Here is a 26,407-nt window from a genome sequence, read left to right as displayed (position 1 = left end):
GTGGGTACAACATAGGCTTGTGTCGTTCACGAACTATGAACTGTTAGGAATAAAATCCCATCAATGACCGAAATGAACTGAATCTTTCCGTGGTCTGAGAATCGGTCTTTGCTCATTTAGTTCAGTATAGGATCGGCGGGCGCGAGCGGTTTGGATCGAGAACGAATGTGTGACTGCGCCGACCGAGAGCGAGAGCTACTTAGCAGAGCAACAAAAAAAGTCAAGTTTTCATATTAAACTTCGGTTACTTACAACCTTTCGGCCCGGAATGTTACTATCTGTGGACTATTCGTATAATTTTGACACTATTCGGTCCCATTCGTTCTGATCTTTCCGACCGCAGTGATCGCTGGTCTGGCTGAACTAAATGAGCAAAGACCTAAAAGAGCGAACTAGTTCACGGGAGCGATTGAACGAGATCGGAGCGCTCCGATCAACGAACGAAACGGCACAAGCCTTACAACACAAGCCTTCTTGAGCTTACCCGTGGGACAAGTCAATCTGTGTAAGAATGTCCTTATAAGTATATATTTTTTTTACAGTTAATTACTGAGCCTTTTTAACTGTTCAGCGGGGTGAAGTTATAGGTTGCATTAAAAAACTTTTAATATACGAGTAGGTTCAACCACATAAAATTAATATCAACTTAATAAAAAATGTTGTATATAAAGTATGCACGCTTACAAGCACTCACAAAAGCGCTATGGTTTGGTCCTGACAGTTGGGATTACATATTTAGAAATCTGTGGATGTTTTATTCACTTTCATTTAGCTTCACTGCGTATTTTTGTGTATCAGTAAATAACCATGTGTGAATGTGTGCTTCAAATGTTGTAATGTGAACTAGAACCATTCCCCAATATCTAATTGAGTTAAAATTTGAGTATTTACGTAAATACGATCAGAATGCATTTAATGCAATAAAATAGAGCTGAGCTGATGATACAGTTGAAGGTAACCAAAAAATTCAGGCTCATTTTAAAGGTCTAGAGAAGTCTTTGTTACTAATGCAAATGACAAGAAGTACAATAAAAAGTTTTAGACAGTGACTGGTTGTTTTTTAGAGTTATCCCACACTAGCGCCTTCCGAGCGTCAGTGTCTACTAAGGTACTTATTATTATTTAAGCTTGGCAAAGAAGAGTAGAAATACTAGAAATCAAAAAGCGGCAAAATTATAGTGTCGCCCTGTCGCCCCTTTTTAGGGTTCCGTAGTCAACTAGGAACCCTTATAGTTTCGCCATGTCTGTCTGTCCGTCCGTCCGTCCGTCCGTCCGTCCGTCCGTCCGTCCGTCCGCGGATAATCTCAGTAACCGTAAGCACTAGAAAGCTGAAATTTGGTACCAATATGTATATCAATCACGCCAACAAAGTGCAAAAATAAAAAATAGAAAAAAATGTTTTATTAGGGTACCCCCCCTACATGTAAAGTGGGGGCTGATATTTTTATTCATTCCAACCCCAATGTAGTGTATAGATGCTTAAGTGTATTATGATTCATGTAACTCTCTATATATTCCGTAGGTTAAGGCTCATATTCCAGTATTAAATCATACTTCAAAGAGACAAGTTGTTTCCATCAACCAACCTCCTTACATGGCGACCTTGCCAGGATACGTATTACGTCAGAAGAGTTGAAAGAGATGAATGAACAGGTGATCAACGTGATAACTAGAGCTCAGAGAAGGAGGATGGATGCGGTATCTCGGGTTGATATGGTTTCTACTGACGACAGGTCTGATCAACCAAGAGTTGTAGCAACACATAACAAACCGAAAGATTCCGTTGAATTGAGATTTTTAGATATAAAAAGTATAGACAAGTTAAAAAGAAAGAAACTAATAAATCGCGAGAGTAAAACATTAAGTTACAGTAAAGAAAACAAGACTATTTATATAAAACAAGTATCTCCATCACAACTGACGCGAGCCGCTTTTGTGAGAGAACTTTGTGACTTTTGTAAGGAAATTAATGTAGATGAGATTTATTTTATTAAAAATGAAAACAATGACATATTTGTCAAAAAGTTAGTAAGTGAAATAAAAAATATGGTAAACTGGTCCGGACCACGACTAACTATATTGAATAAAGTGAAACGAATAAACGACAAGGACGATAAAAGAGTCATACTCAATGATTTTCACCTTTTACCCACGAGTGGCCACGCGGGTGCTAGGAGAATGTATAATAACATCAAAAAGTACTATTACTGGCCTGGACTTCAAAGCGATATAAAGCAGTTCATAAGTAAGTGTGAAAAATGCCAGCGCCAAAAATATACGGTTCACATAAAATAACCTATGGTAGTGACTACAACAGCGCATACCGCGTTTGAAAAAATATTTCTAGATATAGTGGGCCCTCTAGATAAGGATAGTTATAATAATTCATATATTCTTACGATACAATGCGAATTATCTAAATATGTTTGTGCGTATCCCCTTGTCTCTAAAACTTCCACAGCAGTTGCCAAATGTTTTGTAAACAATTTCATTCTACAACATGGCATACCGAACACCATAGCAACCGACAGAGGCACCGAATTTATTTCCGCAACGATGAAAGAGGTATGTAAAATATTAAAAATTAATCAAATTAACTCTACAGCTTATCATCACCAATCAATTGGATCTTTAGAAAATTCCCACAAACACTTAGGTGCGTTTTTACGCATACAGACCGATAATCACCCCGAAGCTTGGAGCGAATGGCTTCCATTTTGGAGTTTCGCTTACAACACATCAGTACATTCTGAAACAAAGTTCACCCCTTTCGAATTGGTCTACGGTAAACAGTGTAATCTACCATCTAACTTAGTTACATCCATAGACCCACTGTATAACTACGACGATTATCCGAAAGAATTAAAGTATCGATTACAAGTTACACAGCACGTGGCTGTGATTCATGTAACTCTCTATATATTCCGTAGGTTAAGGCTCATATTCCAGTATTAAATCATACTTCAAAGAGACAAGTTGTTTCCATCAACCAACCTCCTTACACCAACGTGTGATATATTGTTGGATAGGTATTTAAAAATGAATAAGGGTTTACTAAGATCGTTTTTTGATAATATTAATATTTTCGGAAATAATCGCTCCTAAAGGAAAAAGTGCGTCCCCCCCCCCTCTAACTTTTGAACCATACGTTTAAAAAATATGAAAAAAATCACAAAAGTAGAACTATATAAAAACTTTCTAGGAAATTTATTTTGAACTTGATAGGTTCAGTAGTTTTTGAGAAAAATACGGAAAACTACGGAACCCTACACTGAGCGTGGCCCGACACGCTCTTGGCCGGTTTTTTTATACATTTTTTTTCGTCATTTACCCATATGTGGTTATTGTAACAGTAACATACACATAATCTAACTAGAACTCGTCCGAGTCGTATCGGGCCCAAAGGTTCCCATTACACCAGCAGAATTTCCACGCTAAGTTATTAGCAATGGATTCTTTTGCACCAGATACGACTCGGAACGTGGATCGCAGCCTCAATCCCCAAGTCGGCGACTAAGTTCTTTTATGAAGGCTACATACATTGATTTGAAAGGGACGACACTACATATATTAATTTTTTAATTTCTACTTTTGTCAGTCACACTGTAGATGTATTTTAGTGCCGACTAGACGCTCAAAAGACCCTAGTCTGGGATACCACTCGTGTTTTCTCTTCAACGTTATTAACACACTATATTCTATTGCAGTTGTGCGGACTGTGCCCGATGTTCCCGTCCTGCATGTCGCTCCTGTCGCGGCGCGCAGAGCAGCAGGCTCCGCGGCCAGGACAGACCGCCGTCGTGCTCAATGTCTACGATATGTATTGGACCAACTGGTGAGCACTTAATTTATCTAATCTGAACTACCAAGGGAAATGGAACCGTGGAGCGGTACAATCGGACTGTTATCGAGACAGTGAAATTTGGAAAGATACACGATGTTCGTGCAAGTTACGACGCGTGGAGCAGCAGTCGTCGCGGCCCGGACAGATCCCCGTTATGCTCAATGTCTACGTCATAATATTGGACCAACTGGTAAGCATTTGTCGCTGAAACCCTGATAGTAATGGAAAAGTAGAACGGTATAATAGGATTGTTCTCGAGACTGTTGGTTGGACTGTGATCGATGTCGATGTCGTGCTTTCACTTCAGGCGCCACGGCCCGGTCAGACCGCCGTCGTGCTGAATGTCTACGACATGTATTGAACCAACTAGTAAGCACTCATCTATTCTGAACCACCAATGGCAATGGAACCGTGGAACGGTATAATCGGACTGTTTTCGACACCGTTGTACGGACTGTGCTTGATGTTTCCATCGTGTAAACATCTAATTAATATTTGTAAAATAACTACAAACTATTTATTAAGTTGTTTTCGTGTTCAAAGTGTCCATTGCCAAAGAGACCCAATATACAAAATGTTTGTGTACGTGTTACGTATGTTATTAAATTCATAAAAAAAATCTTTTTTGACGTCACAGTTCCAAATAATTAGAAATCGTTTCGTTTTTACGTTATCTACGTCAATTTACAACATCAACTTATGATTAGTTAGCGCTCTTTCATTGTCTTATTGTCGTACGCAGACTTACGTCATTCTATTATTATTCGGAGTACTTACAAACAAACAAAAACGTAAAATTGAATGATTATACATATGCAAAACAGCGAGTATTTTTTCGTAAAAAAGTTTATTCGTATGCATTCAAAATTACTGTAACATAACCATGAAACTCAGAAAATAGTTTTTTTACTAGTTAAAATTTAGTTGATTTACAAAGAAACTTAATGACGTTCCTTAGAATAAAACTTATTTCTGTACCAGTTCAGTGACATGTAATGTGGTCAAATTGATTCATATATTCAGTATTTACATTAATTATAATATAAATACTAAATATTTTCTATCCCTTTTATTAATACTAGCATTACCAAAAGACTCTTTATATTCATAGATAAGTTAGTCAACCAAGCTAACTCGGCAGTGATTTTAACAGCCCCTGCCGGTGCAAATTTTTTTTTTAAACGTCAACCTTCAATAAAATTATGACGTCTACTTATCTTTGCGCAAGCGAGGCTACCGAAATCGTTGCCAACTTAGGTTGGTCAGATTCTACTCTTGTAAAATTGAAAATATAGATTGTAAAAGCGCTCTAGACTAGATGTTTTAGATGGCATATAAGTTTTTTTTGATCCTGCTTAATACCCTTGACATTTTTTCCGGCTATGATTAAAACACAATATAAACCCTCAGGTACACGGCCGGAGCGGGGGTGGGCGTATTCCACAGCGGAGTCCAAGTGCACGGCTCAGAATGGGCGTATGGCGGACATCCGTATGCCTTCACGGGCGTATTCGAGATCTCACCACGAGACGAGAGAGAGCTAGGCGAGCAGTTCCGGTTCCGGTAAGTAATCTGTAACATAGGAGACAAAGCGTGTAACATATTATTCTAACAGGTTGTAACATTTGAGTACGCCACATACTGTAACATACAGAACAATTAACACATAGGGCTATAGTCTGTGACATGCAATCTAGCCTGGCATCCCATTATAACAAAATCATCACAACTAGGCATTGCAAATCCGGTCAGATCAGAACACAAAATGGTGAATGGTGAAAGTGTTGGATCCTGCCGGATTACCGGTTGCGCCGGACACTAAACACAACAGCCCAAACTATGATATTTTGTAATATTTATAACCTTTTTCTCACAGGCAAAGTGTACACATAGGATATACAAGCTTCAGCGAAGAAGAAGTCAGACGACTGGTGGCGGAACTAGGGAAACAATTTCGAGGTGACAGGTAAGTTTAGAACATGCCCGTTATTTTGTTTCTTTATGATAAAGTAGAATAAGAAGTCTACTTATACTCGTAATGATGGTTTTTAAGAACAAATCTTACTTTTCTTTTGTAAAGTACTCGGTCTGTCTAATTTAAAGCAAGCGCGAGTAGGCTGTTACTGAATCGGTGAGCTCCATCTTACGTGCGAATGAAAAGTCCCATCGCTGTGTCTCGCTCCAATGTATGGCCGCCGCTCACCGCTGTCGCGCTTAGCCCAATGTCGTGGCTGGGCCGTTAGACTGTCTTCACTTTCCATCAGGCGGTCAAGCACAACTTGCGCTCTCGTCCGCGCGTCCATACTTGAAGTCGCGCTTGATGTATGGACGCGTGACAACGCAAGTTGTGCTAAACCGCCCGGCGCCCGTTTCTCGAAAGTTACAAGGCCTTGTATTACAAGTGTGTTTCCATGACAACCCATACGATTTGACAGTTCGCGCACTTGTAATACGTGTGGCTAGGGCCATTCGCCGATCAGTCTTTATTTAAAAAAAACATGGCCAATCAAAACAGAATGAATATGGAGTGTGTACAAAACAAAATGAAGTTAGTAGTATTTCTCCACAGATTTCTATGTAGGTAAAATAATGTTATAATAATAATAATGATTTATTTTCTTTTCAGATACCACCTTATGAACAACAATTGTAATCATTTCACATCGGCATTCTGTTTGGTATGTTTTTGGATAATCATTACTTTATCATACCATAATTTTATTTGATACCCAGTTTTATTGAAAATGTTTTGATTACAGGCGCTTTGCGACAAACCGATACCGGCTTGGGTGAACAGACTGGCGTATGTGAGCTCGTGCGTTCCTTTCCTACAGCGGTGTCTGCCCAAGTATGTGTTCTTCTTAAATATTATATTCTATTTTATGATTCTGGGCGAGCTCACTCCATCGTAGGCCACGTCTTTGCCTTTGGCTAGTCTGTGGCCAAGAGTAAGCCCATTTCCTACTTTGTCGATTGCTATAAAGCCGCTTTGTCAGTTTATTCATATAAAGATACAAGCAAATCTCGTCTCTATGGCAAGCGACAAAGTGGGACGTTTTACTAAACAGCATAACAAATGGTTTAAACATGTGAATCTAAAATTCGATTGTTTTGTTACGTCGAATTCTGTCGATTTTTTAAACTGATCTCTGACTATTTGAATTGCATGAATGTTTTAACCGATACTCAATTTTCACCAATTTTTTTTAACCAATACATTTTTAACTGTTATAAAATTTTGGACAAATAAAAACAATGTCACTATGATATTTAGGTGGAACGAAACCAAATAAAAATATTAATGTATTGTTTATGAAATAAAACTATGGAAACGGATTAAATCGCGTATAATGAATTTAAAATTCATCCCGACGTTTCGAACTCTTTACAGCGTTCGTGGTCAACGGGTGACTGAGGAAAAAAAAATTTGAGGAAGTTTGTTTTTGTCAATTTTGTGTAGATTAATTGGTTAGTTATTTTTTAACATAGTAATGGTGAACTTTTTTGAATATTGTATAACTAGCTTTATTAATAGTGTGTGAACCTGCCTTAAAAATCTATATTATTTGTGGTCATGGTTCGTTAATATTTCTTGTATGTGCAGCTTTTGCACATTGTAATTTTTTTTTCCTCAGTCACCCGTTGACCACGAACGCTGTAAAGAGTTCGAAACGTCGGGATGAATTTTAAATTCATTATACGTGATTTAATCCGTTTCCATAGTTTTATTTCATGAGTAACTATCGCGGTAGCCGAAGACAATATAATGTATTGTTTGTTAAAAAAATAGAGCGTTGAGTCCCTCAGCGCGGAAGAAGTGAAACTTTGTAATGTGGAAATGAAAATAGGAAGGGGTATTTCAAAATTCGAGTTGGCAACACTGAGCGTTACACGCTTAACGCTGTCAGTGAGCGTTAAACGTTTATCGCTGTCAGTTCGTAGTCGCATTAGAAGTCTCACTTCAATGAGATCAATATATGACAGTTTTTTTTATACTACGTCGGTGGCAAACAAGCATACGGTCCGCCTGATGGAAAGCGGTCACCGTAACCTATGGACGCCTGCAACTCAAGGAGTGTCACATGCGCGTTGCCAACCCATTACAAACTTGTATACACCCTTTTGCTGTGTTAAGTACACAGAAAAAAGGAGTGTACAAGTTCTAAGGAGGGTTCGGGTTTCCGACGACTCAAAAGACAATAGACCGAACAAATTAGTTAGGTCCTTCCGCCGCCAGCACACCGCACCCTCGTTGAGCTCTGGCAGCCTTACTCACCGACAGGAGCGTTTACTTACAGAGAATGGCTGACGCCGGCCGCCCTTCAGCAGTCGCTGGCCGCGCATTCGCGTTCCTCCTCCCCTAACACGCCGCAATAGCACGTAAGTAACACGATATTATGCTGTTAACAGTACTTTGCACAGTTATTGTGTAGCCAGAAACACTGTTCAAATAGGGCATTAAGATTAAAGGCCGGAAACTAAAAGCAGGAAACTATTACAAAATATAGTGAGACAACCTTATTCATATATGACCACAGATCAATACAACAAGATGGCCCTTACAGGGCGACTCGCGGTCACCAAGCATACGACAAATCAGGTTTATAAAAGTTTGAACGCGTGCGACACCGATCAGTAGCGCCCAAGTATACGACCCGCTAACAGTGTCCGTGTCCGCTCGGGAAAAAATCTTAAATAATCAATTTTGGTTGCAAACAATGGTCTCTTACAGCATAAAGTGGTGTGGCAAGTCTTCTAACACTTCTACATGTAAAAAAGATGGAATAACATTCCACAGTTAAGTCAAATTAATTATTTTGTTGAATATTGTTTATTGTCCGCGGAGTTCATTTATACTGGTCAATATGGTTGTGCTGAGCGGCGCCGAGGCGCGTCCATCCCTCTTTACCGAGTTAACAATGTGATATGCTATCCCTTTCACGTAAACGACTAGGCATGGGGCCATGTTAGTTTATGTCTGTTGCGGGAACTTCGTACTGCCGTTCGTACCATGTGCTACCATTTTATGAAATATAAAAGAAAGCAGATTTGTAATAGTGAATAATTATTTAGAATCTGTAGAGTCTGTAGTGGTATTTAGTTCAATGATTAGTTTAGAATATTTAGTTGGTTATTTAACTTAGTAAACGTAAATAAAAATGCACAGTTTAGTTATTACTAGAATGATTTTTATTGAGATGCTATCACAATTATCATCCTCCTTGCGTTATCCCGGCATCGGCATTCGCCACGGCTCATGGGAGCCTGGGGTCCGCTTTGGAAACTACTACCAAGATTTGGCGTAGGCACTAGTTTTATGAAAGCGACTGCCATCTGACCTTCCAACCCGAAGGGTAAAGGCCTTATTATAATTTAATTATAATATTATAATTTAATTATAATATTATAATTTGTTGCAAAACAAATTCACCACAGTATTGGTACCGGTACTATTGTCTATAATAGACATGTCCCATTCCCATCCCTACTGCTAATCATAAAGGCGCGCCATTATTTGAAACGACCAATGGCAGCACCGTGCGCGCCCGCCTCACCCCGCAAGGATTGGTGATTTGCGTCTCGAACAATATCGCTTGTATTTGGCTTCTAGTGGGGTGTTCTGTGTATATGACTTTGCGCACGTCAGTTTTACCTTTAGTATGGCGGCGTACTTTGGGGCACTCATCTTCTTATTCATAAACATTCACTAAAGTTATCAAACCGATAAAGTTCCTTTGTCCTTTTCTACCACACCAATACGTCGGACAGGGACAAACGAACTTTATCGGTTTGATAACTTTAGTGTACGTTTATGAATAGGGGGTTACTGTATAACTTTATCCATGAACAACTGTCAGGTTGTGTGTCCAGGCACAGAATATATAATAGTACAAGTACAGAAGGCTCACTCCTTTGATGTTCACAAAACGCCGCCATTCTAAATTCTTACCTACATTAACAAACGGACCGCACGCGTGCAGACGACATTGAATTCTATTGCGCCGCGCGAAGGTCGTCGCCACTGAATGGGCCGCGAACTCGCGGCCGCCGGCATGTACTTGTAGCGCGGCGAAAGGATCGCGGAGTGAGCCGCCCCTGGTCCAGGGTAAAATAATCAGTATATACAGTTAGTATGAAATACCTAATACTATTATCTTATATCTCTTTTTATGTTTTATATAGAAGAAGTAACAAGGTAAACTAAAAAAAATTGCCGGATGGACAAATAAAACTTTGAAGTCTAGTTTTAATTTTAAATATGAAATTTTATACCGGAAATAATAATAAATATGCCTCTTTTTTTTTAGCCTGCTTTAGTGTCCCACTGCTGGGCAAAGGCCTCCCCTCTCTTCTTCCACTCGACCCTATCACTCGCATTTCCCCAAATAAGCCCTATCAAACAACTATTAAAAAATACAAGACGTTTTCTGATATTCCTGGGAAAACCCAATATTAATATTATGTTACAAAACTTTTAAATTGTTATCCTTTCAGATGCCGTGGTGCGCGGCTAACGCGGAACGGGGCTAACCCTACGCGTTGTCAAAGGCATCCTGTTAACTCATCTCATGTTGTTAGTATTAGATTTATACGAGTATACAGTACAGTCTAAGGTAAGATGGGATAAGACCGACTATGGGTCAACCAACGTGCAGAACCGGGCTAGCCACTGTTCTCATCTCATGTTGTTAGTACTAGATTTATACGAGTATACAGTACAGTCTAAGGTAAGATGGGGTAAGACCGACTCTGAGACAAGACCAACGCAGAGCGGGGCTAGCCACTGTGAACTCATCTCATGTTGTTAGTGCTAGATTTATACGAGTATACTGTAGTACATTCAGACCCAGGTGGCAGCCATTTCAGCCAACTCGAAACAAGAGTACATTATGAACATTGGGTTGGCAACTAACAAAGGCTTGTATAGATGGCGCTATAGTAACTAGCCCCTGTCTCGAGTTCTTATCTATGACATTTCGCTTAAAAGGTTGGAATCCAGGGAAAAAAAACGAGCTATGATAGCGCCATCTGTAAAATAGTTTCAAAATAAGCGTGTGCCAAATTAGGGCACCTCTTGAAAATTTCGACTAATATTCGTCATAAAAATAGGGCGGGCCGCGCGATAAATATGTTAACGATGTACGAAAAAAGAGATTTACTACAGATATTATTTTGGATTAGAAATAACTCCGCATAAGAAATAGATTCGCATAGTACATCGACTTACAATAACAAGTACTATTAATACCAATAAAAATACTTTTATCTGTAGTGTCATAAGAAAATGTGAGATATTTTTCGGCATTCTGAAGAACATATTTGGGTGAATCAACTTTTTCTTGCCTGTTATTGCCTTGGTTACGGTCTCCTGAGTCACGCTAGTTTTATGCAAAATTACGCTACTTAAACTATGCAAACGTGCATTTTTCTGGTGTTAACAAGCCCCTTCCTTAATTTGCCTACAAACATGGACTACATGCATGCTTACATAATTTCAGTAGCATAATTTTGCATAAAACTAGCGTGACTCAGGAGACCGTAACCAAGGCAATAACAGGCAAGAAAAAGTTGATTCACCCATTCGACGTTCCTACATTGTTGCTTACCATAAGGACGAAATTTGCGTGTGTCTTTTTACGTGCGTCCTTAGGCTTAAGCGACAATGTGGTACCTTTTGCTTTAGCACGACACGTTATTAGTGATTGATTGTATATTGCTGAAAATTAGTGACTTTCCATATAAAAGGGTCCTTACGCTTTATCTAAAATAAAGACGTTTTCATCTAAAATTACAATTTCTATTGCAGAATCACAAGGACCTTTAGACATGGGACGTCACATTTGTACATAATAAAAATGTTCAGTAACTAAAATATGCCATAAAAAATGTCAAAATGTACCCAATGACAAAATTACATATAACACTGAAGTGCAGTTCATACTATACAATTATAGAGAGAGACAGAAATGTGATTAATTACTTATTTTATCCCTTGTTTGTAAAAATCATAAATATAAATATTACCTAGAAGTTTTCAAAGCTTAACATTACACCCATACAAATAAAAATATAATAATACCTAAACTCTAAAAGAAATAAGCTTTGTAACTCCAATGCCACTTGATATCGTAACCACGCCCTTAACCCGTAAATGCATGACCTTGACAAAGATTTATTCAAATTCGAATTTGGATATGCTGTCAATAGAGTCAAAAATGCATGATGCATATACATCACTATGCATTTAAGGGTTAACGTGACATTCCACGGTAAAAGGCACCTTATGGCGGTCGGTAAGTGGCATACAGGTTGTTTTATGAAAGCTGTCAGATAGAATGCGTAGCCGAATGTACAAACGCTCAAGAACCGCTCTCGATAATATCTCTTTCGTAGCTATCTATCTCTATCGCGCTTGCGTATTGGCGCGACAGAGCCAGACTATATTTCTGCGGCGTTTCGAATTGGCTTGTGGGCTATGTAACCATAGTGACATTGCCACTTGACACTGACAATCTTGTGCCTATTTCTGATTTGATAATTAATAAGTAACATGTTACTCAGCGTCAATATTTCCTTGTTAAACGGCGAAGTGTCACTGTCAGGCGACAAATGTCATTCCTATGAAGTAGGCCCCTGTAGTCGCATTAGTATTTGGAGTTGGAGCGACAGGGTACCTTTTTCGGTGGAACGTCAAATATAATCCAAATAAATAAGGTTAATATTTAATATAGTTAATAATATACGTAGTTTTAGTGGTCCGTCCGTTGATCTTGTTAAACATATGTGAGTGTGCACGGGAAAACGTCCCACTTTGTCGATTGCTATGAAGCCGCTTTGTCAGTTTATTCATATAAAGATACAACTAAATCTCGCCTTAATGGTAACCGACAAAGTGGGACGTTTTACTAAACACACTCACATATTTCGGCTGTAATACACAAATGAGCGTTTTCTAAAATATTGAATACCTGATTTTAACTAATTTGGACTTTTTTTGGTTTCATTCTACCAAGCATCGTCGCTTTATCTAATTAATGAAAAAATACAAAGATATCAGAGATTATAGAGCATCAAAGTTCTTAGGATTTTTGTGATATTTTTAAACGTCAGGATGAAATGTGCTAGGTTTTCTAAAACTTGAAGAAACTGAAAAAAATCGGATTTGTAAGAATCAGGTCTTCGTATTATCTTTAGATAGAGCTCACATCTGTTATTAATAATAAAAGTAAAAATCTAAAAATATAGTCATAAAGGCGTTACTTCTCTTTCTAGGAGAAATTAGTTAAAAGAAAAATCTTAATCTGAATCTGTATAAAAATACTTACATTTTTCGATAAAAATAATATAAATAAATACTACTATTGACGACTCAACTTAATGAAATAACGATCATAAATAAGAGTAATAAAACCTTAATAATATGGTAGAAAATACATATTCTTACAGATGTATTGCATAATAGGTTTCTATCGTATTATCTCGGGAACGTTCGTATTTGTGATGTTCAGTCAACGTCAATACTTCTTATACTGAGTCTGGCTGAAATGGCATCACACGTTCGTGTGTTTCCGTCAAAAAACGATGGAAAAACATTTTGCAATATATCTGTATATCTCTCAATACGAGCCCCAATGCAAATGATATCGTCTAGTATGAAAAAAATATTATGTCCTAACTTCGACCTCAAAATTCAGGATGAATTAGATGATTAGTAGAACATGTAACATAAAAACAAGAGAGCTTATAATGCATATTTTATTTATTCAAAACATAAATTAACAATTTTCCTCACTAGTAAACAAAAAAACATACTTTCACCAAATGTAACACTCGCAAAAATGTTCGTCTTCAACGTAGCCGATGCAGAAAAGAACAACTACCACTTGGTGGCGTCACCTTTTGCATCTAAAACGGCCTTAATTCGGAGCGGCATTGTATCTACCAACTGTCTATACTCCTCAGGGGTTATTCCATTCCAGACACCCACAAGTTTCTCCTTAAAATCAGCTTTGGATTTAGAAGGATCTTTTCGCAACTTTTTCTTCATTTACCACTACAAAGTTTTTATGGGAGACAAGTCTGGACTGCTGGATGGCCATGATATGGTAGGAATTTGTTTTTGTTTCAGCCACTCCATCGTTGTCTTGCCAGTATGACATAAGGCACCATCTTGTTGAAAAGTAAATCCATTTATATACTTAAACTTTCTTATAGACGGTAGTGAACTCTATTCCAAGATGCTTTTGTATTTCTCTGCATTGACGGTTCCATCTATAAATTGCAGACATCCCACACCCTGTGCCGACATACAGCCCCAAATCATTTAAAGATGCTGGAAACTACACCTTGCGTTCAAGACAGTCTTTGTGAAATGCATCTCCTTTTTCTTGAATGACTTTACTTCGTTCATCGCCAACTATGACCTCAAATTTGGATTTGTCGCTCCATATTATTTTTCGCCACTGATCGGCAGTCCAGTTTCTGTACTTTTGTGCAAATTTCAACCTGTTAGTTTTCTGCTTTTGAGTAAGTAATGGTTTCTGTTTAGCGGTGTGAAAACCGAAGCCCATTATTTTCATTACTGTCTTTCAGGTATCGACTGAAATGTTTATTTTGATCGCGTCATGCCATAGTTAGATAAGTTCTCCTGCTCTTGCATGACGATTTTTCCTGATGATGCTCCTCAAAATCCTGTTTTCTCTTTGGCAGTTATTCTTCGACGGCCAGATTTATTTAAACAGGAGACGGTTCCGTGTTTTAGTTGATGCTGGATGATTGTATGCGCCGTAGATCTTGGCAAAAAAAGGTCTTTGGATATTTTGGAACGTAGATTTGCCGCTATTGTTACTGGAAATTATAATTTTCCTCACTGATTCAGGCACCGACTTACCTCTTGCTATTTTGGTATAAAAATGTTGTAGAATGTTTATATTTTTTACAGAATTTACCTTTTTATGTAGCCGTATATCATATCAGACGACTTATAATATTATTAATTCAATTTAAAATATTATTGTATAATATAAATCTTACTAAACTATTTTTATTTAAAATAGACGACCTATTATGCCTCAAATATGAACTAGGCGTATTTTTTTGCTTTAGATATGTTATTTTTATGATATGATTATATTAAAACATATAACATTAGGGCATTTTGTACGGCGCAAGATTAAACTAGTTTTAATGGCTTAGTGTGTCGTGTATTCCATTTATCATCAAAGTCAATCTGGGTTTAAACACCAGTTTCGGAAATAAATATCGCACGTTGAAGTGTGACTAGACGATATCATTTGCATTGGGGCTCGTAAGTTAAATATGTACATCTACGTTTTCTCTATTTAAAAATACTAAAGACCAAAATACATATATTATTGATTTCATCTTCAGATACAAAACATTATTGAGGTTTTTAGTGATAATTTATTTGAAAATTAATGATTAAAAGTATATGGGTTCGAAGCTGAAGTGCCATCGGATATAATCGTGGAAAAAATCTAGTTTTGGTTGATAAAATAACTTATAATTAAAATTTAAGGCGTGGGTATAAACTAATTCGTTCTTTCACACGTGAAATGTATTTATAAGATTCTCATGTGTTCCAAAAACTGAATTATATTATGTACCGGTAAAGTTTTGAATATTCGTCATTTTTGGCAAATAGCTTAAAATATAGCGAATTAAAAAGTGATACGTGTGTAAACTGGCTCTACACATGTGGAAACTTGCAAAAAGATTGGCTTTTTAATATTTAATTGTAGGATTATTTTGTGCATTTCAAATTTATAGACTTGATCAAATTGGGGATAGATATTTAAGTGGAAGTATGTTAACTAAATGTTACTATTTAAAATATTTCTTGAAAATGCGTAAAACAGTTGTAGTGTGTCTGGTAAAATTTTCCGTAGTTTAAAGACGCAAAAGGTTGAATCAACTTTTTCTTGCCTGTTATTGCCATGGTTACGGTCCCCTGAGTCACGCTGGTTTTATGAAAAATTATGCTACTGAAATTATCCAAGCATGCATGTACTCCATGTTTGTAGGTGGAAAATTAAGGAAAGAGATTGTTAACACCAGAAAAATGCAGCATAATTTTGCATAAAACCAGCGTGACTCAGGGGACCGTAACCATGGCAATAACAGGCAAGAAAAAGTTGATTCAACCAAAAGCATTTTATACGGACATAAAATTGATGCCTTTGACAAACGCTAGTCGCCATAAAAAATCAATCAACAGAATCGGTTCTGTGTAAGAAAAAAAATATTGAAGAAAAAAAGGTAAAATGTGAAATATAAAATCATTATTATTTAATTGTTGAAAAGGATGTTGCATTGGAATGAGTGAAAAAAAGTATAAGTAAAGATTAAAATGCACCAAAGATGATGGAACTCTGAACGTCGGCCAGTGGATTGACTTATAAATATACGAATTGTGTAATATACTTAGTTATTAATTAGTTGTAATTGTTTATTAGCCATCGAAACCGGAATTTCGGTCGGTCATTAGTGTTTATTTTGTTTTTTTTTTGGTGTATTGCCATCTATACAGATTGATTCACGAAAGCTGGTACGACTGAAATGAACGAAACTTTTATTGTGTGACAGCTACATTGGTATACAGTCGTAACTGTCAGGAGCCACTATTTTATTGAAAAATGAAAAAAAAAAAAAATGAAAAAAGTTTATTATATAAATTAATTTTCAGAAAATCACGACCCTGTGTCCTGAGCTAGGAAACCCTGTGTTACAAGACGCAGTTTCGTTGCACTAGTACCTTAATCTATATTATATATCTATACAAATTGGTATACACTTACTCCCATTCATAAAAGTACATTTCTATCACACTAAGTGCGTTTTCACATTATCCGATCCGATATCGGATGTCGGACGGATATCCCATACATTACAGGCGCCATCTTGGATTTTTTCTATTGAAATCCTTCCGACATCCGATATCGGATCGGATAATGTGAAAACGGCCTTAATACCACACCTCGGACACTGGCGATCAAATATATGAAAGAGGCGCGTTCCTAGCACACAGTCTAAGCTCGAGTAAGTGAACGCGTACTATGCTTGTATGAGTGAGTATGACAGGTCGACTGTTCGCGTTTTTGACAGGCGGTAACTGTGAGGTAACCGAGAGGGGGTGGGCGGCACTTTCAGCGGGGAGCAAGAGTAGCCATACTGTACGATAGTACTCTTTATTATTATACTATGCTAATACGTCGGAAATGGACAAACGAACTTTATCGGCTTGAAAACTTTTGTAAAGGTTTATCAACAAGGGGGTGAGACTCATTCGATTTCATTCACTCATTCGTTCCATTCGTGCCAACTATTGTGAATTGATCTGTACCTAGGAGGGACAAATATGAATTTTTTGGATGAACCAGTTTTTGGATTGTGAAAACTTAAGAGGTTGGAAGCAAATGAAAATCCTTTTATTGTAGGTCTATACTGTTTCTTTTATTTTAACTCGCGTCTCTTGATTTGGGGCCATTTAGACGGTGCGAGAACTCGCATACGAGTTTTATTACATTGCGGTATTTGACTGTGCAAAATTGTATGTAACCTCAACAGCCCGTAATGTAACAAATCGCTTGCGAGTTCGCACGCCGTCTAAATCAGGCCTTAATGTGTTTATTTTATTGACTGTAAATTCTCTTAATCATGACAATAATAAACATTTTAGCATTTTTCTGCGCCTCGTAGTTATTTTTAATTTATTTTAACAACACTAACTAGTGATTTTTTTATCACTAGTTTTACCTTACCAACTTATTTTTAAACATGTAATATTTTACACCTCTTTTAATCTAGACCATAAATTGTCAAATATTTTTTATGTGTTTCTTCTCTTTATAACTTAGTTATAATATAACTTGTTTTAATATAAAGTTAGCTTATAAATATGTACTGTGTATTTTATTTTGGTAGTATAAGGTTTAATTTTCTGTACAATCTTCCATAGCAGAAAATATACTAACATAAAGGTAAATAGATAGAAATAAAGATCTTTAAAATGGGGTGACATTGGAAGGACATCATGTTGCTTTAAATTTATAACAAAATAAATGTTGTCATACAGAAGTATTTACTAAGATCGATGAAAATTATAACAATTGTGACATATTTAGGGCCGGTTGCATCAAACCATCTGTCACCGTTAAAGCGTTCGTTAAATTTTATTGTATGGGAAGTTCCATAGACGTCTGCTGCGTGACGAGGATGTGTCTGTCAAATGTGGTTGATGCAACTGGCGCTTAATGTATTATTAAAACTGGTACAAACATATATCAAGTCAAAGATTGACTTTCGGTCCAAAATGAGGATATTCAATGAGAGTATTTTTTGGGGAACCGAGTTGTCGAATGATCTTCGAGTAATGCCGTTAACTCCTATGATATGTCTGTGTTTTAACCCTTTTACATGACATGACCTTGAAAAAAATGTATTCAATAGAGTCAAAAATGCATTATTATACATCACTATGAATTTAAAGGGTTAAGAAGTTGTGTTATAAAAAAAATATTGACTTCTGATGTCACCTCATGTTTTAAGTAAAATTAATAATGATGCATTTGGGCGTGTGCTTAAATAATATAGAAGTGTGAAGTGTAAATTGAGAGTGTGTACATCCATAAGTGCTAACCTATGTAAATTATTTCAGGTAGTCAAGTTCTTTTTGCATTTATATCTAAAATTATAATTAATATGTACGTGTGATGGTAATTATGCCATAAATGCATTTTCTCTTAAGTATGTACTTGAAATGTATTTGTACAATGTTTTCAAGTTAAAAATATGTAGTTATATTAAAGTTTTTCGATTTCATGTTAATGTAGATTTGGGTGCGACTAAAAATCTATTTTTATTAATAATAATATGGTAATTATTACTTAACTTGTGAGTACATTGTAACGAGATGTTTTTAGAGTAATAATAATCTGTTATGTGAATTGTAATTAGAGGAACGTAAATAATAAAGACTGTTGACATACTAAATTATTTACGACAAATATACAGTCTGACCAAAAAAAAGTAGAAATAAACTGGCAACATCGTATTGTCGTCCCGTTTACTCACACATTGATTTGAAAGGGTGTTGTCACTTTTTAATTTCTACTCTTTTTGGTCAGACTATAGTTTATTTCCTTTGATTTTACTTTTATAATAATTAAATATTGGTATTATATGCCATTTTGTATAAATAACAGTCTTTATTATTTAAAGTTCTCTGAATTTAACAGAAATAAAGTATCGATGGCGATCGTCGCTCACTCAACATTCAATGTTTTTCACAGTGTTGTCATGAAGAGAAAATATTGGCAATAGTACAATTTTTAAATAAATAAACCATGTCAAAAATTACAAACGTCTATTCATTGTTATACTGAATAAACCTATTTACCTCGGATACTTGAAAAAAAATTCAATCCACATATTTGATCCTGAACAAAAACAATTTTCAAGCATATTATTTTAATATACTTTGTAACATGTGGATTTAAAAAATCTTGATAGTGGTACACGTGTATATATTTTTTAATGAAAGTAACAGGGTAGTGTGGAACAAATAAAGCTTTTTTTATTTTATTTTTATAACAGGGTAGTAAATCATCTTCCTCGCGTTATCCTGGCATTTGTTTACCACGGATCATGGGAGCCTGGGGTCCGCTTTGACAACGAATCCTAAGATTTGGCGTAGGCACTAGTTTTTACGAAAGTCATGCCATCTGACCTTCCAACCCGAAGGATAAACAAGACCTTATTGGAATAAGTCCGGTAAGTCCGGTTTCCTCAAGATGTTTTCCTTCACCGAAAAGCGACTGGCATAAAAAATATTCAACAGATAATAATTAAATCAAATGACATTTCGCACATAAATTCCGAAAAACTCATTGGTGCGAGCCGGGGTTCTAACCCGCGACCTCCGGAGCGAAAGTCGCACGTACTTACCGCTAGGCTACCAGCGCTTGAGTAAACTAACAGGGTAGTAAATGTTGAGCAAAATAAAACCAGACATTTTAATTTATTTATACATTTAATTGTAATAGTTTATGACCCAAAAGAACTCCTCGACTTCGTAGCGATATTTTGTATTTCATTCTTCTTATCATCTAAGAAGTCTTTCAATTCCTCAAGTTCGGGACTAATAATAGCTAGCACATTGAATTCGTATAGCTTTTTTTCAAGTGCATAGTAATGTATTAACGTAGCTTCAGGTGCGTATGCAGTTGGTTTTACTCGTAGAGTTCCTTTACTTTTCTCTGCAGTCCTATCAGCATTTAGCAAATATATAACATCATCTATAATTGCAAAAACACCATCTTCTTGAGCAAACATTGGCCTTATCAATTTGATACTCTTTCTACTTGGTATACCTTCAATTTTCTGCACAGCACCATGTTTTAGGTTACACAAGTATAAATCTTTGTTACTATCATAATAAAACAAATTGCTATCATAATCAATGGCCATTTCTCTAACGTCTTTAATATTAACTTTATTTTTCTTTTTTCCTTCGTCAGCAACAGAAAATACTTCATGGTCCTTCGTCAGAAAATAAACGGTGCCTGTTTTATTATCGGCTTCTACCTGGATTATATTATCAGTAAGAGTTCCATACTTATTAGTTTTACCATTAGCATCGTCGTAAATATAAATACCGTCTGATGCACCAAAGTATACCTTTGTACTGTCATCATTTAATGCTGTAGCATCCCTTCCATTATCTAGTATTTTATTAGTTTTACCATTTTTGTAAATGTATAATCCCTGATCTTTTCTTTCTCCTTTATCATCTACATCGGCTTCAACAAAGAATATCGTTATATCATTGTTATATCTCTCTTCGTCATCATCTTCGAAATTTATTTTGTTGAGAGGTACTATAATGTTAACGATATCGTGCTGTCCAGTATATTTGACGTTGGTTTCGAGAAAGAAGTTTTCTGTTATTATAAGCGTATCTTCATTCGCTGTGGAGTTTGTGGTAACTTGCGTATCTCCAGCGGTTATAGGCGAAGCTGTTGTTGTGGTAGCAACTAAAAATAGTGGCAGGATAGATAAAAGCTTCATGATGCTGAAATAAAAAATAAATGTGGTCAATTATTCGTTTTGTGAGTTTCTTTATAGATGTTAAGGATAGGCTCCACAAAATACCTATTATTATAGCTCGGTATGTTTGGTGTGTTAATAGTTATTTGTTATACAAGGGGGCAAAGTTGGATTTTAACGCCGAGTGTGGAATTGAAAAACGAGCAAGTGAAAGGATTCTATAATTGAACCACGAGCGAAAAGCGAGTGGTTCTAAAATAGAATCCTGAATTTGCGAGTTTTTTAACACACGAGAAGTAAAATATATTTGCACCCGAGTGTAACACAAAACTTTTCCCCTCACTATAGCGAGGAAACTACAACGCAAGAAAATGCGTTTATCACTGCTTCAAGTAGTTCCACGGGTGGTAAATCATCTTAATTACTAGATTCAACTACTTTTGTCAATTTTAAAGCAGTTAATTTGACTTTATTCAAGGTCAAATTACTTTACCCACTAGTGGATAAAATGCGTTTTTACCCGCTGGTATTAAAGGACAAAACACGTGTTTCCGAGCTAAGTAGTAAGGGGAAAAACTAATACTTAAGCGTAAAAAAAACTAGTAAATGACAATTAAAAACAGTTAAAATTTTCTAAAATATATGAGACGTTTTCAACTGTGTTTTAAGTAGAATATACCTAGAGCTCATTTGTTTCAGAATAGTAGGGGTAAATTTATAATCTTTATTAGTTATAAACAGTGCTCGGACAAGTCATCGCAGAAACAGATATGGGCATAGGACAAGAATATTATAGAGTCGCGACTTAAGATTATTATTATCTAAAGCTGATATTGTCGTAATTTATAATTTAACATAATATTGTCTTCGGTTACCGCGATAGTTACTCATCGTTGACCACGAATGCTGTAAAGTGTTCGAAACGTCGGTATGAATTGTAAATTCATTATACGCGATATAATCCGTTTCCATAGTTTTATTTTATAATTTAACATTTGACATTTTTAGTCGCATATCTGTCATGGATTTGTCAAAGTGGTATGCTTGAAATAAGTACCTATAGACTAAGAGCCTTAGGCCGCCAGACCTTCCTCATATTCTCAAGGATGAAACTTTGGGATAATATAGAGTTCGTATCGACGATTAACGTCTGCATATTTTCTAGTTCGGCCCATCGGCCATTTTTTAGCTATCAAAAAATCTGATTTTGATATATGATATACAGGGAACTATAACTAGACCGTTTGCAAGCGGCCAGACCAATTGGATGGACCCAACCATCCGCCAGACCGACTTAAAGTTTCGCTATGAACATCACTAAAATTGTGATTATAGATAATTAGCCGAAACTATAAAACCTAAGAAGTTGAATTTTGCACAGCAGTTTACGTTTATAATGTACATTAGACGTTGGAAGCGATCCTGAAAAATGTTACCCCTAAGGGGGTTAAAGACGGGATGTCAGTTTGTATGGGAATCCAATTTTATTTTTAGTTAGGAACTTGGTAAAAAGATAGTAAATATATGTAGAAGAAAAGTAATTTCAGCTTTTTTCGATTTTCGTCCTTTCTTGGGTTAAAAAAGGGATGGCAGTTTGTATGGGGACCAAATTTTATTCTGAGTTAGGAACTTGAAACTTGGTAAAAAGATAATAAATACTAATTGAAGAAAAGTAATTTCAGCGTTTTTCGATTTTCGTGTCTTTGGGGGGTTAAAAAGGGGATGGGAGTTTGTATGAGGATCAAATTTTTATTTCAGTTAGGAACTTGAAAGTTGAAACTCGGTGCATAGGTAATACATAAAAATAAAATGAAAGTGATTTTGGCGTTTTTTGATTCTCGTCCCCTAAGAGGATAAAAAAGTGGAGTGGAGTCGAGTTAGCACTTTTTTTTTGCACCTTCAGCACTCGATAGCAAAAAAATGGCCGATGGGCCGAACTAGAAAATATGCAGACGTTAAAAGTCGATACGAACTCTACATTAGCCCAAAGTTTCATCCTTGAGAATTTGAGGAAGGTCTGGCGGCCCTGGGCTCTTAGTCCACTAGTTTTGTGGTGAAAATTTTAATTAATACAATTATTTGCTTATTTTTTTGTGATGTCAATTTAAATTAATACAATTATTTGCTTATGGTTATTTCAAATTATTAATATTATTCCAAATTAATAAATTATTTCAAAAATACAATAATTAAATAATATTGTACATATTGCGACTCTATTGATCTTGTTCTATTTCAGTCTTGCGATTGTTTTGCGATGACTTGTCCGAGTACTGGTTATAAAAAAAATTAGCTACGATTCTTGTATATTTATTTATGTTACACAACGGAGTCAACAAAACTATCTGACACACGGACCTGTTCGTAGTCTGAGTGTCACATATTTCTACGGCCTTCGAATAGTCGACAACATTGTGTTTATTTATTTAAACTTTATTGCACAGTTCATAAAATATACAAATGGCGGACTTCATGTCAGTTTAATTAAGTATCCGAGTTGAACCAAAAAGTCAAGTTGTAGGGTCAAGATTCAGATTCAGGGATACAGAAAAAAATAGGGGTCATCTTACAAGGATAGACCTAGTCCCAATTAGTCATAACTTGTACTATGAGTAATGTACTAAGCGACAATAAAACTGCGTCACCTACTAGGGAAATATTTGATTGAATACATAGAAAACTACCATGATTTAGGAACAAATATGTTCATCACACAAATATATGCCCTTATCGGGATTCGAACCTAGACCATCGACATAGCAGGCAGGCTCACTATCCGCTAGGCCAGACCATCATCATCATCCTCCTTGCGTTATCCCGGCATTTGCCACGGCTCATGGGAGCCTGGGGTCCGCTTTGACGACTAATCCCAAGATTTGGCGTAGGCACTAGTTTTACCAAAGCGACTGCAATCTGACCTTCTAACCCGAAGGGTAATTAGGCCTTATTGGGATTAGTCCGGTTTCCTCACGATGTTTTGCCTGCACCGAAAAGCAACTGGCAAATATCAAATGACATTTCACACATAAGTCCCGAAAAACTCATTGGTACTACAAGCCGGGGTTCGAACCCGCGACCTCCGGATCGAAAGTCGCACGCTCTTATCGCTAGGCCAGACCGATCGTCTAAAATGTTTAGATTATTCTAGGTAAGGTAAGGTAACTATATACCTACGTAAGTTGTGAAACAAATAGGAGAGCGTGTGATCTCATGAGGTTAGGTCAAGTGAGATAACGACAAATAAACATTAGGCACAGAATACCTACAAACAATAAGTACTTGATAATTTGTTTATACTCGTAGTCGTATGTATCTATAGTTTTTAGAATAACAAAAATCTTAAATGAATCCTAAAATCTTAATTTTCATGCTTTTAAAAAACAGGTAGGTCGTCAAAATGTTGAAAACAAAAATTCTTCTAATGAAAATAAAAATGTAGTCAATAGCGGCTACAAATACATATATATCGGACGAATAAAGAGCTACTGATAATAGCATCAGTAGCTCTTTTTCGTCTTGTATGTATAGACATTACACACACCTAAGCTTATACAAATTAAGTAGGTACTTTGTTTTCTAAAACTTAGGTGTAGAAAGTTCCCATTCTTGAAATATATTTCTTTTCCCCTCACTAGCTCGGAAACACGTGTTTTGTCCTTTAATACCAGCGGGTAAAAACGCATTTTATCCACTAGTGGGTAAAGTAATTTGACCTTGAATAAAGTCAAATTAACTGCTTTAAAATTGATAAAAGTATGTGAATCTAGTAATAAAGATGTTTTACCACCCGGGGAACTACTGGAAGCAGTGATAAATGCATTTTTTGCGTTGTAGTTTCCTCGCTACAGTGAGGGGAAAAGTTTTGTGTTACACTCGGGTGCAAATGTATTTTACTTCTCGTGTGTTAAAAAACTCGCAAGTTCAGGATTCTATTCTCGAACCACTCGTGGTTCAACTATAGGATCCTTTCACTTGCTCGTTTTTCAATTCCACACTCGGCGTTAAAATACAACTTTGCCCCCTTGTATAACAAATAACTATTCTTTTTCTCTACCAACAATAGGTACTAATCTTCGCTCGCGTTAGAAAGAGATAAAAAGTAGCCTATGTCACTCTCCATCCCTTCAACTATCTCCACCTAAAAAATCACGTCGATTCGTCGCTCCATTTTGCCGTGAAAGACGGACAAACAAACAGACACACACACTTTCCCATTTATAATATTAGTATGGATAAAATGTTAACAAATAGGTAATACATGCAAAAATTTTGCAAGTTTGGGAACTTTCCAACAAACGAATAATTACTTTGTCTTATATCTATTTGTACTATATTTACCTATCAATAGCAAAATACAAAGACCAGGGGCCCGTTTCTCGAAAGGTACAAGCCTTGTATTACAAGTGCGCGAACTGTCAAATCGTATGGGTTGTCATGGAAACACACTTGTAATACAAGGCTTGTACCTTTCGAGAATCGGGCCCCAGGGGCCCGTTTCTCGAAAGGTACAAGCCTTGTATTACAAGTGCGCGAATTGTCAAATCGTATGGGTTGTCATGGAAACACATTTGTAATACAAGGCTTGTACCTTTCGAGAAACGGGCCCCTGCTTGTACACGATACATTCTTTCAACAAGGCAATTTTACTCAACAGTCATAAATATTGAGGTAAAAAAAATAAACTTACCAAGCGTGCGTTTTCCTCAGATATTCCGTACCTACTGTCAGATTAGCTAAGACAACCCATCTGCATACAGTCAACTTGACCCCCTAATGGGGGGCAGGGGCCATATAAACGTTTCGTAATCATATGTCAACTTTATACATCTTACTGCGGCGGAGTACGGTTTATATTACAGTTTCTTGTACAAGACAAATATCTTGTAGGAACATCTGTAAACAATAGGATAGTAACAAGTAACGATTCAGTTAATTAGGTATTGGTTAGGGGATGTCCTAAATGAAACGATGAATGATTTGGCGACCGGTCTGGCGCAGTCGGTAGTGACCCTGCCTGCTACGCCGCGGTCCCGGGTTCTAATCCCGGTATGGGTATTTATTTGTGTGATGAGCACAGATATTTGTTCCTGAGTCATGGATGTTTTCTACGTATATAAGTATTTATATATTACATATATCGTTGTCTGAGTACCCACAACACAAGCCTTCTTGAGCCTACCGTGGGCCTCAGTCAATTTGTGTAAGAATGTCCTATAATATTTATTAATTTATTTATTATTTAAATGACCTATAAGGTACAGCGGCAGCGGGGCAAATCTTGACTGGGGGCAAATGTAACTGGTCCATTTTTTCCATGTTTTACAATGTTTGCATTATTAAATAGAGTGTCCACCGGTTATATATGGTAGGCGTGTTCAGTGGATGCATCATAGTGTAATAATGGAATAAGTAAATGGATTAGTTTATAGATCACAATTGCCCCCCGTCGAGATTTGCCCCGCTGTACCTTATAGGTTTAACACTTTCGAAACCGGG

At 36.6% G+C, this 26,407-nt stretch overlaps 2 protein-coding genes across 5 annotated transcripts in view; one reads left to right on the top strand and one right to left on the bottom strand.

Annotated features, from left to right (window-relative positions):
* The window catches only part of LOC125237179 (deubiquitinase DESI2), a 33,509-nt gene extending 22,288 nt beyond the window's left edge, over positions 1-11,221 (top strand). For all 4 annotated transcript variants that reach the window (XM_048144167.1, XM_048144165.1, XM_048144169.1 and 1 more), the window contains 7 exons: positions 3,708-3,835; positions 5,255-5,407; positions 5,721-5,810; positions 6,471-6,522; positions 6,604-6,692; positions 8,143-8,224; positions 10,340-11,221. In XM_048144167.1, coding sequence (XP_048000124.1) covers positions 3,708-3,835; positions 5,255-5,407; positions 5,721-5,810; positions 6,471-6,522; positions 6,604-6,692; positions 8,143-8,221 — 591 coding nt within the window. In that variant the 3' untranslated portion in view covers positions 8,222-8,224; positions 10,340-11,221. The remainder of the gene's footprint in view (positions 1-3,707; positions 3,836-5,254; positions 5,408-5,720; positions 5,811-6,470; positions 6,523-6,603; positions 6,693-8,142; positions 8,225-10,339) is intronic.
* An 8,655-nt stretch (positions 11,222-19,876) lies between these two features.
* LOC125236984 lies at positions 19,877-25,824 on the bottom strand. Its single transcript, XM_048143897.1, has 2 exons — positions 25,599-25,824; positions 19,877-20,936 (listed from the first exon to the last, which is right to left on the bottom strand). The coding sequence occupies exon 2, from the start codon at positions 20,930-20,932 to the stop codon at positions 19,910-19,912; it is 1,023 nt and encodes a 340-aa protein (XP_047999854.1). The 5' UTR covers positions 20,933-20,936; positions 25,599-25,824; the 3' UTR covers positions 19,877-19,909.
* Positions 25,825-26,407: the final 583 nt, after the last annotated feature.

Source organism: Leguminivora glycinivorella, chromosome 20 (assembly GCF_023078275.1).
Source record: "Leguminivora glycinivorella isolate SPB_JAAS2020 chromosome 20, LegGlyc_1.1, whole genome shotgun sequence".
NCBI lineage: Eukaryota > Metazoa > Arthropoda > Insecta > Lepidoptera > Tortricidae > Leguminivora > Leguminivora glycinivorella.
The sequence above is the reverse complement of the archived record's forward strand: the minus strand, read 5'-3'. Positions and strand labels throughout refer to the sequence as shown.